Raw genomic sequence first — 15,388 nt, 5'->3', positions numbered from 1 at the left:
TGAGGGCGTGCCCTTGGGCGCTAAGACGGAAGAGGGCAAGCGGTAAACAGGGGTGCAGGCCTGCGTCAGGCCTGCGAGTCCCGGCATTTGCGCGCTCTCTGGCCCCTCCATTCCATTGCATTATTATTATTATTTGGATGCCCGTCGCATTGTTTCTAGGACTACATAGCACATTGCCTCTCTGTATCTCGCGCGAGGCTGAGGCTGTTGGCACGAAAGTAGCGAAAGAGAAAAAAAAAAAAAAAAAAGACGTTGATCCAAAATTAAGGCTGCATGTCGGGAGAGCGGGCCAGCCACAATCAGAGCCAATCAGACGGAGCCGCCGTCATGCACATGCAAACCTCCATCATGGCTGCAGTCCAATAACTATCTAGTTAGTAGGAGTCATCGCTGCACTAGCAGTAGTTCCAGTCAGCTCGTGTGAACCTCACCTCCTGGTTTGAATGGTCGTGTGTTGACGACAAGCCTTGCGGCCCCACTCGGCCTATGATCTCGTTTTCCGTCGTCCCAAGAAAATGCCATCACCACCTGGCGGTGTGGGTGACGAGGCTGCCTGCTTCATGTTGCTGCGCGAGCTCACCATCTGGGCAACGCCTGCGCTCCAACCGTCGACTTGTACCACGTCGGCCACGCTGGCGGTTGTAATCTCATCCTAGAGTAGTTTGCCCGGCCTTCCTTGCCCTTGCTGCCCGCCTGCCCTGCGTCCCCCTTGCATTCATTCTTCCGCTCTGCTTCTCTCCCAACTCTTGCTCCTGCTCCACTCCTCTCCACCACATCACCGCCCCGCCAATCATCCCGAACGCAATCAACTACAGCCCACGTCAATCGCCTCCTCGCTTCCGTCACTCTTTGATCTCGTTACGTGACACCCAACACATCTTTCCATCTTCTGGACCCTGACTCTGCGTCCGTGTCCCGTCGTAAGACATCACGCTTCCAACCACGCTTGAACTGTCGTGTCTCTTTTCCACGCGCCCCGACACCGCAACTCTGAGATGCTCTAGGAAAAAACAAGAGAAAAAAAGCTGCTAACTCTCTGGAACGCAAACGCCACCCGCGTCCTGAAAGTCCAGCCTTGCCGCAAGTCTCTGCCCTGCGCATACCTCAGGAGCAGTCCCATCAGCCCACGCAACCGGTCCTTTACCATTCGTGCGTTCCTCTCCAACGTGCGACCAAACAAGCTTCCATTCCCCCCACCACTTCGATCGGGAACCCTCCAGTTCCTCGCCAGTTGCCACCCTCCACACCTCACCACGATCAAACGTCGTGCTCAGGCATCCACCTCTGCACGTCATATTGCCCCCTCGGTCTCGCCCCGCAAACCACTCCAAGTCACGATGCCCTCGAGCCCCAGTTTTTGCCCGAGCGAGACCCTCCCGTGACCGTCCATCGGCTTTAGATTTTTTTTTTCTTCTGTCTCCGCCGTCTGCAGATTTCTGCTGATATCGTAATTTATCCGCGCCACCACGCGCCCATGGCCCCGTCGTGTTACGCGCGCACGGAACCTCCGCAGACTTTTTTTTCTTCGTATGCGGGGCAGCCAAAAAGGGAAGGTGTACTGTAATGCGTTTCAGGTCGCGCTGGTTGCGTATGTCAAGAGCCGCCTTTACAGACGTGAAGCCCTTGCACAACATACCAGGTCAGGCTTGATCAAGGCCATTGCACGTCTATCTTATACGTGCAAGCGCACCATTGGTACTTTGAGAATGGAGAATGCGATCTAGGTAGATCCAACCAGTCAATCCCGAAGCGCTTTGAGATGCAGTTGAAGCTGGACACTAGGAGGCGGGACAGACAGTATTCGGGGGCTCGGGGCAGTGCTGGCATTTTGGTGGCGTCGAGTCACGGTGGATTCTGTCATGCGGCTTCCAGCGCTCCCCAGTGGCCAGTCCTACATCCAACATCATTCTCATCCTTATCCCCATTCTTGCCTGGCATTTGCAATCGAGAGGGATCTGACTTCAGGGTCCAAGATAACGTGAAGCGCCATAATTACTTCGTCATTCATACTGCCGTCAAGCTACTCGAGTGAAATCCTCGCTATCCAGCATCTCTAATGCATGTCAACATACAAGTGCTGTTTATTGTGCATGATGCATGGACTTCAACGACCGTCTTCAATGCACTCGGATGCAGCCAACCAAACTGTTCCTGCCATGCCGCTAGCGCCTTGGCATACTGCTGAGTAATCAGAGATTGCCGACTACGAGATTGACCACCATCTTGCATGCGTCTTCGATCAACTATCGCGACCATTGTATCATATTCCAGCTTCACGTGGAGATTATACCGAGGTGTTTCTGAATGAGAGCGATCCGCAGTGCCCACGCCAATACTCCCATCTTCTGAAAGAGCAAGGAAACGCTTTTCGCCGTCCGCAAATCGGCAATATCAAACAGAGTTCAAAAGAGCCAGGAATCATTCATCGACCTTGCTATTTCTCAGAATGGAATAATCAGCAATCCCGCTTCTCCCTCTACACACTCCCGGCTCCTTCTATCCCCCGCCGGCTGTCTCAATCCAACGCCTCCCCCGCTACCTCAAAATGGGTCTCACGCGCATCGCCAGAGTCAAGCGGCTGAATAGACCGCTGCTCGTCACTTTCGATGCATACGGCACGTTGTACCGGCCCCGTGCTCCCGTTCATTTGATGTACAAGGCCGTGGCTGAGGAGCATGGACTTCGTGTCAAGAGTGAGCAGGCGTTGTCCGAGGCATTCATGCAAGGTAAGCCAAATGATTAGATGGAATGTTGTCTGTTACTAAATCTTGGGTGTTTTGATACTCGGGTCCTTTTCTTTTCTCCTTTGTCTGGGCTGCTTGTCGACCTCTTGAGCTTGTGGTATTGTGCAGTCGATTCTTGCTGATAGAGTGGGTGCTATCTCCTAGTCTTCCGAGTGTATGCGCAGCAGTATCCGAACTATGGCAAGAAAGTGCTGGATCACCCTGACAAATGGTGGGAAATGGTCAGTACACGCTCGCACACCCTTTTCCGAAGCATTCGTGCCGTTTTACTTGGACCAAATGCTCCAGCTAACCTAACTACAGATCGTCAAAGAAACGTTTGAGAAGTGCAAACTCCCAGGATACAACGTGCCTAAAATGCTTGCCCCTGATCTCATCAAGCGCTTCTCCGGGTCCTCGTTCTACCACTACGATAAATCTGTTCCAGCGGCAATCAAGACGCTCCGCAACATCGAAGCCAACTCGGAATACCCCGTCATCATCGGCGTAGTGTCGAATTCAGACCCCCGCATAGCATCCATCCTCCGCTCTCTGCGCTTCAGTGTCGGCGACGACGCACCAATGTGCAGCCTTACGAACCCAGACAACTCTCGCGCTGCCGGTATTCTCTCAGGATCAGGGAAGTCGGAGCAGCAGCCCCAGCTGCGCCAACCGCCGCCCATTGTCAGGACAAGCCGGCCGGACTTTGACTTTGTGCTGGCAAGCTACGACGCCAACCACGAAAAGCCGGAGAAGAAGATTTTCGAATTAGCTGAGCGCTACGCGGCGACGATGATGCGGCAGCTCCCGGCACCGGCGGCACACGACAGTTCGCTCTTCCCCTGGCCGTATCCATTCCACCGGGTGCATGTAGGCGACGACATGAACAGAGACGCCATCGCAGCCAAAGACGCCGGGTGGAAAGCGGTGTTCTTCGAGAAAAGTTTCATGCGAAAACTGTCGGAGGAGGAGCAAGAGCGGTTGGGCTCGACGACGGTGCGGTGTGTGGACCTCGCGCGCGGCGTCAAAAAAGCCACAGACGAGTGGATCGATTTGGTGAATGTGAGAGTCGAGATGAAGGAGGATGAGAAGGAAGCGATAGAAATGAGAGGCAAGGAGTCGAGGAAGGAGTCGAGGAAGATGGAGAAGATGGATCCGGAGCAGCTGGCCGAGACGTATGAGCGGCGAATCGACGAGTACATGAGCGACAGCACGCCTGGAAAGCTGGGACTTGAGCCATCAAAAAACACAGCAGGCAAGAGAGAGACAAAGCCAGTACCCGCCGACAGCATGAGGGACCACTTCGCAACAGAGCCAGAGGAGGAGGAGGAGTCGTCGACGAAGAGCGGAAAGGCTCCACCCTCCCACATCGCCGAGTGGCAAGCTGCCGGCGTAAAGAAGAATCTAACCAACATCTCTACATCTTTTCTGCGCCCGTCCTCTCTCCAAAAGATGCGAAAGTTGCGCGGCGGTCCAGACGAACCAATCCTCGCACCACCCGGCTCGCCGCAGGAAATAACACGCAGTCCGCGCGTCAGAGCGCAGCGTGCCAAGCAAAGACAACGCAGCAAGCTGGCCAACAACATGGAAGCGAAGAGTGAAGAGCCGGTGGTGTTGGAACCGGGCACCGTCGAGGCGTACTTGGCAAGGAAAAGGGAGATGCTGGGGAGCAGACACGTAAAAGATTGGCAGGCAGCGGGACAAGAAAGGCGCAAGTCTCGAGCAATCATCAAGAAGATGGAACTGAGGGAGGTAAAGGAGGGCAGGCTACAGGAAATCTACGAGTGGCATGAACCGCCTCCTGAGGAGCAGGAATCGGAGCTGCGAGAAGACCAGCTGCGGCAGCACGAGCAAGAACAGGACACAAGCGCGGATTCTAAAAAGGAGGACCCCTCCCGATGAGTCTTCTCGGCCACAGGCCGAACAAAAACAACTCGAACACAACACCTAGCAAATCGGACACTGAGCCATAGGAAACTGGGCCTTACACCTCATCCTTCAGCTCCAACAGACAAGGATACATGTAGGGTCTTTCCGGGTGTGCGTGTCCGAAAAGCTTCTACCCAGCCTCCGCTCAGATCTCTTCGACTCAGACCATATGGCGTTGCGCACAGCAAACTGCCCTCGCCGTCTGTCCCTGGAGCCTCCATCGTCACAAGGTAGCAGACATTGCACCATTCAGTAAATAGACAAACAAAGAGCCAATTGATCACCCGAATCGACTCCCCGTCGTAGCTGCCAAGCCCCGTAACCTACAGCCGCCATTCCCTGCAAAATCTGCTGGAAAGCAAGCCAGCTCGACTGGCTGGAAAGTCTGATCAGACTCCCGGCTTCTTCGTCCACGCTCTTCAGCTGTTCGCTCCGTATGATGTGAAGACTACGAGAGGAACAGACAAGAGACAAGAGCGTCGATCATGTATGAACGGGGTTGGATGGATGAGATTGGATCTTGTGAGGGGAGCTAGATAGGTGTCAGTGTGACTTGCAAAAAGCCAATGTGGACTTTTGGGAAGAGTTACAGCCAGCGGCATGTTGAAAAAAAATGGGTATGCAATTTCTCCACAGATGGCATCAAATGTGTCCGACTAATTCCCATCATCTTCCATCTCCTCATCCTCATCCTCATCAATCTCCTCGCCCTCATCACCCTCACCCTCCAGCCCTTCACTATCCCACTCTCCCTCGTCCTCACTGTCAACATCCATCTCCTCTTCATCCTCACTGACCTGCTCGCCCTTCTTCCTCCTATCCTCTTTATCCTTCTTCTTCCTTTCCACGTTCTCCCTCTGGATGCGCTTGCGTTCCTCCTTCTCGCGACGCCTACCCTCCCACAGCTTGTCCATGGCGCGTACCTCCTCCGCGCTCTTGCTGATGTGCTCATGCCACATGACCTTGCCGCCGCAGAGGCCCTCCTCCACCTTTTGCAACCGTAGCGTCATGCGCGGGCCCAGCTCGACCAGCTTGACAGCCTTCTTCTCCACGCTACTACGGACATTGGGAGCAGCCTTGGCCGCAGCGTCTGCCGCCGCCGCCGCAGCCGCCGCCCGCTGCTTCTCCTTGCGGTTCAGCACCTTGCGCGTGGTCTCGAGGACCTCGACCTCGGCGTCCGTCTCGACCTCGGTCTCGCTCGCGCTGGTGTAGCCGCCGGCGCCCGTGTCGGCTTCCGGGTCGAGCAGGTAGTCGGCTGCGTCCTCGAGGCGGCCGAGGTTGGGCAGGCCGCGGTGTTTGGCGTCGCGAGTGGCGCGGTCGAGGCGGCGCAACGAGCGCGGGACGTCCTTGCGCACCGGCTTGGTCGTGATGGCGTAGTGGCGGAACTGGATGATGTAGGCGTTGGGGTCGGAAGGGTCGGGGACGCGGTTCAGCAGTAGAACGCGGCGGATTGAGGTTAGGGGCGTGGTGGCGGGCGAGATGGGCGGGAAAAGCGATTGGAACATTGTGGTTGTGAGGGCCTCGAGGTGTTTGGGAATGGGGTTGGTGGCCGAAGGGGTGGTAGAGGAGGACGAGGCGGAGGTAAAGTTGTTCATGACGAGCAGCGGCGCCGTGTGGTACTCATGGCCGCCGGTGATGGGGTGTTTTTGCGCGCGCTGGATATCCTTGCACAGCGAGTACTTCTCGACGCGAAAGTGTAGTGTAGGTCCACGAGGGCTCTTTGCCAGTCGCAGGTTTGTGTTGCCCGATGTCGATTTGGAGAAGAGGAGGAGATGGGTGACGCCCAGCGGTCCGGCCATGGTGGCATAGTCGCGCAGCTTGTTCGATTTCCGTTCCTACCAACTTGTTAGATGTGAAATATACGGAGAGAGGCTCCCACATACCTTTAATCGAGCAGCCGTGTTGGGTTCCATGACCAGCCTCATGTCCCTAACCAGTTGCGACACGCTTGGTCCGACTTCTCCTGCTCCCACCCGGATGACCATGCTCTTGGGGTTACCATCATTGGGCTGGAGGGCCGCCCTTGGCTTGTTGGCGCCAGCATGCGTCCTCTTTTTGGTCCTCTTTTTAACCATTTTTTGTCGTATGCGGTTGTTGTGTGTCGTGGTAACAGCGAAGCGCGCGATTGAGCTTGTGAAAAAAGCTTATCTTATCGACTTTTTTTCGGGTCCGTCAAATGCTCATCCCAGCAACTTGCGCCAACCACAGCACACCCAACACACGACACACAAAATGCCCGCCGTCAAGAAGCGCAAGCTCGACTCCGAGAAGGCTACCGCAAAGCCCAAGACTACCAAGCCGGCCGTCGCCTCTGAACCGGCCCCCGAAAAGAAGAGCGCTCCCGCTGAACCTGTCGCCGACGATGCGCAAAGCGAAAGCGACGAATCGCAATCGCCGAACGAAGGCCCAGATGGCGACGACCAGCCGAAGAAGACGTTCCGCGACCTCGGCATCATAGAAGAGCTGTGCAATAGTTGCGAGGCACTGGGATACAAACACCCAACAGCTGTCCAGGCCGAATCCATCCCGCTTGCGCTGCAAGGACGCGACTTGATCGGACTGGCAGAGACGGGATCTGGAAAGACGGCCGCGTTTGCGTTGCCCATTCTACAAGACCTGATGGAGAGGCAGCAAAAGCTGTTTGGACTGGTTCTCGCGCCGACTCGCGAATTGGCATACCAAATTTCGCAGCAATTCGAGGCCCTCGGTAGTCTGATTGGCGTCAAGTGCGCAGTCCTCGTTGGAGGTATGGACATGACGCCTCAGCAGATTGCACTGGGCAAGAATCCGCACATAATCGTCGCAACTCCTGGTCGTCTACTGGACCACCTGGAAAACACCAAGGGCTTCTCGCTCAAGCACCTCAAGTACCTGGTCATGGATGAGGCCGACAGGCTGCTCGACCTCGACTTTGGTCCCATTCTGGACAAGATTCTCAAGGTGCTGCCCAAGGAGGGCAGGAGGACATATCTGTTTTCGGCTACGATAAGTTCCAAGGTCGAGAGCTTGCAGCGCGCAAGTTTGAGCAATCCTCTCAAGGTGTCCATCTCGAGCTCTTCCCACCAGACCGTGTCTACTCTGATTCAACGCTACCTCTTCATCCCCCACAAGCACAAGGACCTCTACCTGATTCACCTTTTGAACGACATGATCGGCCACCCAACCATCATCTTCACCCGCACCGTCAACGAGACGCAAAGAATCGCCGTTCTTTTGCGCACGCTGGGCTTCGGTGCAATCCCGCTCCATGGTCAGCTCTCGCAGTCTGCGCGTCTCGGCGCGCTGGGCAAGTTCCGCAGCAAATCTCGCGACATCCTCGTCGCTACTGATGTTGCGGCGCGTGGTCTGGACATCCCCAGCGTCTCGTACGTCATCAACTACGACCTGCCTCCCGACTCCAAGACCTACGTGCATCGAGTCGGCCGCACAGCCCGTGCCGGTAAGTCGGGAAAGGCGCTATCGCTGGTCACGCAGTACGACGTCGAGATTTGGCTCAGGATTGAGAATGCATTGGGCAAGAAGCTGGAGGAGGAGCCAGTCGTCAAGGACGAGGTCATGGTGCTGAGTGACAGGGTGGGCGAAGCGCAGAGAATGGCTGTCAGGGAGATGAAGGACTTGCATGAAAATCGGGGGAAGAAGGGAAGTGTCCTACGCGGACGGAGAGGCAATGGGAAGAGAGGTCGCGATGATATGGACAAGGAGGAGGGTTGATCAAGGGACGGAAAGGGACAAAAAGGCATGGCTTTGTTGGCGCTGGGAGTCTGATTCTGCTTGCATTTTGATTGTTGTTTGCTTCGAGATGCTCAGTCTAAGTACTTGAAGATGTATGGAAACTACTTGAACTGTTGCTGAAAAATGGTTTTGGTTTATTCACCTTGCTCCGCTCGACTTGCCTCGGAAAGATGTACCACGTTTTCCACTTAGAGTATGACCATCCCAAATCTTCACAATCACATCGCCTTCATCTTTGAATGAATCCAAATCCGAATGAACAAACAATAGTTTCCGGTAGCGGAACTTTTTGCTATCGGAGCGGATGACTCAGCCGGCTTCTTATCGGCACGTGAGGCGAAAATGCGGTGCGTTCGCTTCAACACGAATTGCTACAATCGGGGCTCTCTCACAAGGCAAAATAAACCCCGCGACACCCACACGCGCCACCCCACGCACCAACCCTCAGTCGACTCGCCGGATCTACGTCAACCGCAACCATGTCGTCTCGTTTCTTCGCCGGCGACAGCTCGTCCGAGTCGTCTTCTGAGGAGGAGGAGCTCTACAGCGAGGAGGAGGAAGAACAAAGCGAAGAGGAATCCAGCTCTGAAGAGGAGGAGGACAGCGATGACGACTCCGACTCGTCCAGCGACGACGGCCGCGTCGGTGCGAACAAGTTCTTGAAGGACGTCTCGGACGAGTCGGACTCTGAGGACGAGGAGCGGGTGACGGTCGTCAAGAGTGCAAAGGACAAGCGCTTCGAGGAGCTTGAGAGCACCATCCGGTTGATTGAAAATGCGGAAAAGATCAATGACTGGGCAGTCATTGCGACGGGTACGTGACGCGACAAGCTGCATGGACGGCAGTGGTACTGACGGCGGGCAGAGTTCGACAAGATGATCCGCCAGGTTCCCGCGCTCGTTCGCCAAAACGATGGCCAAACTCCCAAGGTGTTCGTCAAGGCCATTACCGATCTCGAGGGCAAGATGCTGGAGACGATTGAGAAGCAAAAGGTCACGCCCAAGAAGATGAACGCGACCAACACTCGCGGTCTCAACGCGGTTCGCCAGAAGATGCGCAAGATCAAGCCGGACTACACCAAGGAAATCGACCAGTACAAGGCCAACCCGGACAAGTTTATGGAGGAGAACGCCGTCGAGGAGAAGGCCCCGGCACCCAAGAAGTCCAAGAAGCAGCCTTCGCTGGCCCCGACCGGCGAGGACGATGGTGACGATGACGGCTTTACCATGGTTGGCGCTGGCGGCAAGGCCATGACCTACACCCCCGAGAGCATCCTGAAGCACCTCCGGACTATTGTCGAGGCCCGTGGTCGCAAGAACACCGACCGTCTTGAGCAAATTCGCACCATGGAGAAGCTCGTCGAGGTCGCCAACACCGACTACCAGAAGATCCGTGTCCTGCTTACCCTGATTCCCACGCGTTTCGACCTGACGGCTGGCACCGGCAACCAAATGGCCCAGGAGCAATGGAAGAAGTACGTTTTGTTGGACAATCAAATCAACGACTGCTAACTTGCGACAGCGCCGAGAGCGAGTTCAAGCAGCTTCTCCAGACCCTCGAGAGCAACCGCGACATCATTGTCATCGAGGGCGCCGAGGAGTGGGAGGATGACGACAAGCAGCCGGTCCTCAAGGAGGGTGAACTCTTCAAGGTCCCCGGCAGCATCGTCTCATTTGTTGAGCGTCTGGACGACGAGCTTACTCGCGCGCTGCAACACATTGACCCCCACACCGCCGAGTACGTCGAGAGGCTCACGGACGAGACTGCCCTCTACAGCAGCATTGTCCGTTCCCAGGTTTACGTCGAGGAGATTCAAAAGAAGCACCAGGGCCCTCAGGAGAGCGTCAACCGCATTGTGATGCGCCGTCTCGAGCACGTCTACTTCAAGGTAAGCTGTTTTCCAACAATCTAGTAGACAGCCTCTAACTCTGTCCAGCCTGCCCAAGTCGTCACCATTCTCGAGGAGAACTCTTGGAAGACGATTCCCTCGGAGCTCGACTCGAACGTTACTCCCCGCGCCAAGGCTTCCGACATTACCAACCTCCTCGCCACTCTTTGCACGTACCTCTTCCAGCACAGCGAGGGCATCATCCGGGCGAGGTCGATGCTGTGCCAGATTTACTTCTTGGCGCTGCACGACCACTACTACAAGGCTCGTGACATGATGCTCATGTCCCACCTTCAGGAGACGATTTCCAACTTCGACGTCAACACTCAGATCCTCTTCAACAGGACCCTTGTCCAGGTTGGACTCTGTGCCTTCCGCGCTGGTCTCATCTACGAGGCCCAGAACTCTCTCCAGGAAATTTGCGGCAGCAACAGGCAAAAGGAGCTTCTTGCGCAGGGTCTGCAGATGCAGCGTTACTCGCAAATCTCGCCCGAGCAGGAGCGCTTGGAGAGGCAGCGCCAGCTCCCCTTCCACATGCACATCAACCTGGAGCTTCTGGAGTGCGTCTACTTGACCTGCTCCATGCTTCTTGAGATTCCTCTGCTCGCTCAGGTCGGCTCCTCGCCTGACGTACGGAAGAGGGTCATCAGCAAGACTTTCCGCAGGCTCTTAGAGTACCACGAGAGGCAAATCTTCACCGGCCCTCCTGAGAACACTCGTGACCACGTCATGCAAGCATCCAAGGCCCTGGCTGCTGGCGAGTGGAAGAAGGCCGTTGAACTCATCAGCGCCATCAAGATCTGGGACCTCATGGCCCAGTCGGACAAGATCAAGGTCATGCTCTCCGAGCAGATCCAGGAGGAGGGTCTCCGCACCTACCTCTTCACCTACGCCCCCTTCTACGATACCCTCTCCATCAAGACGCTCGCCTCCATGTTCGAGCTGTCTGACCGCAAGGTCGCCGCCGTTGTCAGCAAGATGATTTCCCACGAGGAGCTTGCTGCGGCTCTCGACCAGGTCAACAACGCCATCATCTTCCGCAAGGGTGTCGAGCTTTCGCGTCTGCAGAGCCTCGCCCTCACCCTCAGCGACAAGGCCAGCGGTCTCATCGAGGCAAACGAGAAGACTCTGGAGCAGCGGACACAGGGCATGGCAAATGCCTTCGAGAGGCAGGGTGGCCAAGGCGGCCGTGGCGGCCGTGGAGGCCAGCGCGGTGGCCGCGGTCGCGGCAGGGGTGGTCTTGGTGGTGGAACGCGGGGCGGTCAGTTCACGGGCGGTGCATTGGGAAGGGCGATTCAGGCTTAAGTGCGGACACGGGGAGGAATGATTTTCTGACCTCTTTCAGATTCATGCGGGTTTTCTAACGGCTCATGAGAGATGCCAAATCAGCATCGTGCTAGTTCATGGGTATCAAAAGTGCTAGACAAAAATGGCCAATTCTTCATGCAAAGTCCTCGCCTGCTACCGCGTCGTGTATAAACGTCGGCGACCAATACTCGGTCTCTTCGGTCTGCTTGTCTACCCAGACTAGCGAATCGGTCATCAGGTCGTCGATGATGGCCATGCACCGTGCTCGTTCCCAGCCCAGATTGATTTGCAGCATCGACACCGTCACGTAACCCAGCACTTGAATTGCTTCGAGGACCGCCGATTGATCAGTGTTGAGCTCCTTGGGCACCGATCTGATCATTTGCTTATGGCCGAGCTTCATGATGGTAAAGCCGGAGCCCAGCGGCTCCAAGGACTTGACGGCGCGCAAGATGTCGTCACTGCCCCGAATAAGCATTTGCAACAACATCGTATTTTGACCTACGTACTCTGAGACTTCCATGCCGCCGCCTATACCCCTGCCCTTTTGCACTCGTTGCCGCACCTCGAGCAAAGCAATCATGCCGCCATTCTCCGCACGCGTCTCGCGGCAAACCTCGACGACGCGCACGGCCAGCTCAAAGTAAAAGTCGTTGACGCTACCGCCCAGCATCTGCGCCCAAAAGCTCCCACCGCCGCCTCCAGACTTGTTTCCGCCATCGCCCTTGCGATTCGATGATGCCAGTGGATCTACCCCGATGGCGTTGCACATGCGGGCAAACTCGGCGCGGAAAGTCGGGTTGGAGCGAATGTCTTTGGCGTGGGTGATGCTGAATTGGTGGAGTAGTGATTGGAACACTGAGAGCTGAGTTTGGAGCGAGGAGACGTGCTGCGCGCGCATGTTGGTGCCATGGGAGGCATATTGGGCTTGGGTGATGCGGTGCTGGTCAAAGGCGGAGAGACCGACGCCGCGGCGATTGGAGGACATGATGCGGAATTTGGGAGTGGGTGACAGGTGGCAGAGAATAGCAGAGAGACTGGAGTGAGTGAGCCCAGGAGAAAGAAAAGATCAGACGTTGGAAGTTGGTTGTCTGTAGATTGGTTGACCTTGCACTGCACCTGAGGTGTCGACCACCTCGGCAGATCCATGCAACGCTCGGACCTCCGCACACCGCCTTCACAAGCGAGAGCACCCACTCAATCTCAATTTTCCCGTCGCGATACAACTTCTCCTCTTCGTCCCACGACTAACAAGCAGCACCGCCGGCACCTCCTTCAAAATGGTCACCGTCAAGTCGTACGTCTACCTCTGCTCGCCGCGCTGAACCCGAGACGAGAAAGCAGCTGGTTCGGCCTTTCCTGCTGGAGAAAACTGTCGAAACAGTACCAGCTCGATACACTTCTTGGCCATGGTCCTCCTCTGACCATGCCTTTCGCATGGCGGTTGAGAATGCATGGCTAGGGTCTTGGGGTTGAAGGATACTTCTCCCTGAAATTTAATCGCCGTCAATGCTAAGCTGGGTACAACCACGCTCAAGCTACGCGCGCATTCTCTCTCGAGCTTGCTCGAGGTCTTGTCGCTTGAGGGCAATTCCTGCGCGCTTCGCGAGGTTCCTCATCGATCAAACTCTACCATCGAGTCCGTCTTCAGTCGGGAATGCCGCACTTGCTGCAGTTCTCGTCTGGGAGCGCTCTGCTCACCAAACGACCAGCCTGCTGACACGTCGGTTCATGTAGCACCGTCCCCACCAAGGACCAGGTCCTCGTCCCCGAGACGCTTCTCAAGAAGCGCAAGACCCAGCAGAAGGACCAGGAGGCCCGTGCTGCCGACCTCCAGAAGAAGCGTGAGGTCAGTGAAAACTTTTGTTTGCCGGAGAAGCAGCCTTCATGATGCATAACACCAACCGAGATGACTAGACCTCGTGTCGATGCTGTCTCCAATTAACCATCTTTCGGGACTGACATTGGCTGCTTCTCCGGCATTGCTTTGTGATTACCTGAATACAAAGCTAACCTTCTCACCAGGCCAACAAGAAGAAGCGCGAGGTCATCTTCAAGCGCGCCGAGTCCTACGTCAAGGAGTACCGCGATGCGGAGCGTGAGAAGATCCGCCTTGCTCGCGTTGCCAAGCAGGAGGGCTCCTTCTACGTCCCCGCTGAGCCCAAGCTCGTCTTCGTGACCCGCATCAAGGGTATCAACAAGATTGACCCCAAGAAGCGCAAGACCCTGCAGCTCCTCCGTCTGCTCCAGATCAACAACGGCGTCTTCGTCAAGCTCACCAAGGCCACCCTTGAGATGCTCAAGATCGTCGAGCCCTACATCGCCTACGGCTACCCCAACCTCAAGTCCGTCCGCGAGCTCATCTACAAGCGCGGTTACGGCAAGGTCAACAAGCAGCGCATCCCGCTCACCGACAACGCCATCATCGAGGAGAACCTCGGCAAGTACGGCATTGTCTGCATTGAGGACCTGATCCACGAGATCTACACCGTCGGCCCCAACTTCAAGCAGGCCTGCAACTTCCTCTGGCCCTTCAAGCTGTCCAACCCCACTGGTGGCTTCCGTCCCCGCAAGTTCAAGCACTTCGTCGAGGGTGGTGACCTTGGCAACCGTGAGGACCACATCAACGCCCTCATCCGCCAGATGAACTAAGCTGCCGCGGCAATGCTGCTGCTGAGTGGTGGGCAATTCAAAAAAAGGTGTTTTCATTGGGATGGGTTACGACTGGCTAGGCAAGGCAAAGGCGTCTTCGTATCGTAGGGTAGCTGGCTAAATACCATGGTAGCCGCTGGGCCGCTCATCCTACACTGGCGTCTGGAGTACTGCGAATCGAGTGCTTCTTCATTTCGTTTTCTTGTCCATGTCCGTGAAGTGCTGCTGCCACGACTATTTAGATCGGTCTGGTTTCTCGTCTTGTCGACTCCCAACTCTGCCTCGTGAGCTCTCAACAATCACCACATCGGTGCCACCGTCCACCTGCCCTTGCCTTTTCCTTTCATTCCATTCACCCCTGGCACTTTGGGTTCCTCTCACCCCTTAGCCCGTATTCCACCCCTGCTTGTGTCCCTCTCCCCTCATCTTATTATACTCTGCCCTTCGCCCACTGGTTCTTGATGCCTGTCTGACATTCACCACGTTCCACCCCATCCATCTCTTCCTTTCCCTCGCCGGGCCGAAGAAGCATTTTGGTCAAAGTTGCACCACGAGGTAGTGTAAACGCTGCGGTGGTCATGATATCAAACCATCGTCTCTCACAGCGGCTCAATGTTGCATCATTGGTCAGAGTTACACACGCAGTTGATGGTTTTTCTTCCAAGTGAGGCGACATATCCAACAACCCCTTTATGTTGCATGTTTCTTCCGGAAGCGAAGTTGCACGAGAGCCAAAAAGCATATCGCAGCAGATCTCCATGTGTGTGTCTGTCGGAGGAAGAAGCCAACTCAAAGCGGCCTTGCTCCCTCATCGCGTGCCGGCCGCTCTCACAGTTCGCCCTGTGCATCAATGCTGAATATGCCCTCTCTCAGTGGGCGAGATGAAGTATGGGCAAGGCAGCGCGCAATCCATCAAGCGCGTGCCACAAGAGAGGAGAGGGGTTTTTGGTTTCGTCATTTTCTTTGAGGCTCGGTTTCCAAAACACGATGGCCCTTCGTCCCCGTCTTGTACCTACCACGATGCGGTTTTTTGACGTGGGCATCAAGTGAGACGAGGCGGCGTGAGTTGTCCCCCCCCTCTCTGTCTCCCTTTTCCCTTCAGGATCATTCCAAAATTGGTCAAAACCCCCTCTCTGCTTTCTCGCATCTACCTCGC

The 15,388-nt window shown here is 55.8% G+C and overlaps 7 protein-coding genes across 7 annotated transcripts; 4 read left to right on the top strand and 3 right to left on the bottom strand.

The window, feature by feature from the left end:
• Window positions 1-697: 697 nt before the first annotated feature.
• Window positions 698-2,063, bottom strand: BKA78DRAFT_302851 (uncharacterized protein). The gene has a single exon (XM_066887486.1). The coding sequence runs from the start codon at window positions 1,632-1,634 to the stop codon at window positions 1,029-1,031; it is 606 nt and encodes a 201-aa protein (XP_066749509.1). The 5' UTR covers window positions 1,635-2,063; the 3' UTR covers window positions 698-1,028.
• Window positions 2,064-2,257: 194 nt separating this feature from the next.
• BKA78DRAFT_340060 (uncharacterized protein) lies at window positions 2,258-4,625 on the top strand (the record flags this gene model as incomplete). Its single annotated transcript, XM_066890308.1, has 3 exons — window positions 2,258-2,726; window positions 2,889-2,965; window positions 3,048-4,625. Exons 1-3 carry the CDS (start codon window positions 2,546-2,548, stop codon window positions 4,623-4,625), a joined length of 1,836 nt encoding a protein of 611 aa, XP_066749508.1. The 5' UTR covers window positions 2,258-2,545.
• Window positions 4,626-5,308: 683 nt separating this feature from the next.
• BKA78DRAFT_329343 (Brix domain-containing protein) lies at window positions 5,309-6,727 on the bottom strand (the record flags this gene model as incomplete). Its single annotated transcript, XM_066889660.1, has 2 exons — window positions 5,309-6,487; window positions 6,536-6,727. 2 exons carry the CDS (start codon window positions 6,725-6,727, stop codon window positions 5,309-5,311), a joined length of 1,371 nt encoding a protein of 456 aa, XP_066749507.1.
• Window positions 6,728-6,884: 157 nt separating this feature from the next.
• BKA78DRAFT_348834 (ATP-dependent rRNA helicase RRP3) lies at window positions 6,885-8,363 on the top strand (the record flags this gene model as incomplete). The annotated part of the gene is made up of 1 exon (XM_066890699.1): window positions 6,885-8,363. One exon carries the CDS (start codon window positions 6,885-6,887, stop codon window positions 8,361-8,363), a length of 1,479 nt encoding a protein of 492 aa, XP_066749506.1.
• Window positions 8,364-8,773: 410 nt separating this feature from the next.
• BKA78DRAFT_302845 (eukaryotic translation initiation factor 3 subunit 8 N-terminus-domain-containing protein) lies at window positions 8,774-11,724 on the top strand. Its single transcript, XM_066887485.1, has 4 exons — window positions 8,774-9,197; window positions 9,249-9,858; window positions 9,906-10,272; window positions 10,321-11,724. The coding sequence occupies exons 1-4, from the start codon at window positions 8,864-8,866 to the stop codon at window positions 11,575-11,577; spliced, it is 2,568 nt and encodes an 855-aa protein (XP_066749505.1). The 5' UTR covers window positions 8,774-8,863; the 3' UTR covers window positions 11,578-11,724.
• Window positions 11,646-12,690, bottom strand: BKA78DRAFT_14333 (EAP30/Vps36 family-domain-containing protein). The gene is made up of 2 exons (XM_066882813.1): window positions 12,090-12,690; window positions 11,646-12,041 (listed from the first exon to the last, which is right to left on the bottom strand). The coding sequence occupies exons 1-2, from the start codon at window positions 12,566-12,568 to the stop codon at window positions 11,714-11,716; spliced, it is 807 nt and encodes a 268-aa protein (XP_066749504.1). The 5' UTR covers window positions 12,569-12,690; the 3' UTR covers window positions 11,646-11,713.
• Window positions 12,691-12,860: 170 nt separating this feature from the next.
• On the top strand, window positions 12,861-14,232 carry BKA78DRAFT_348831 (60S ribosomal protein uL30; the record flags this gene model as incomplete). The annotated part of the gene is made up of 3 exons (XM_066890698.1): window positions 12,861-12,877; window positions 13,318-13,429; window positions 13,606-14,232. The coding sequence occupies 3 exons, from the start codon at window positions 12,861-12,863 to the stop codon at window positions 14,230-14,232; spliced, it is 756 nt and encodes a 251-aa protein (XP_066749503.1).
• Window positions 14,233-15,388: the final 1,156 nt, after the last annotated feature.

The sequence above is a fragment of the Phyllosticta capitalensis genome, assembly GCF_038381095.1.
Source record: "Phyllosticta capitalensis strain CBS 128856 chromosome Unknown BKA78scaffold_1, whole genome shotgun sequence".
Taxonomy (NCBI): domain Eukaryota; kingdom Fungi; phylum Ascomycota; class Dothideomycetes; order Botryosphaeriales; family Phyllostictaceae; genus Phyllosticta; species Phyllosticta capitalensis.
Note: the sequence above shows the minus strand (reverse complement) of the source record. Positions and strands in the feature narration are given on the sequence as shown.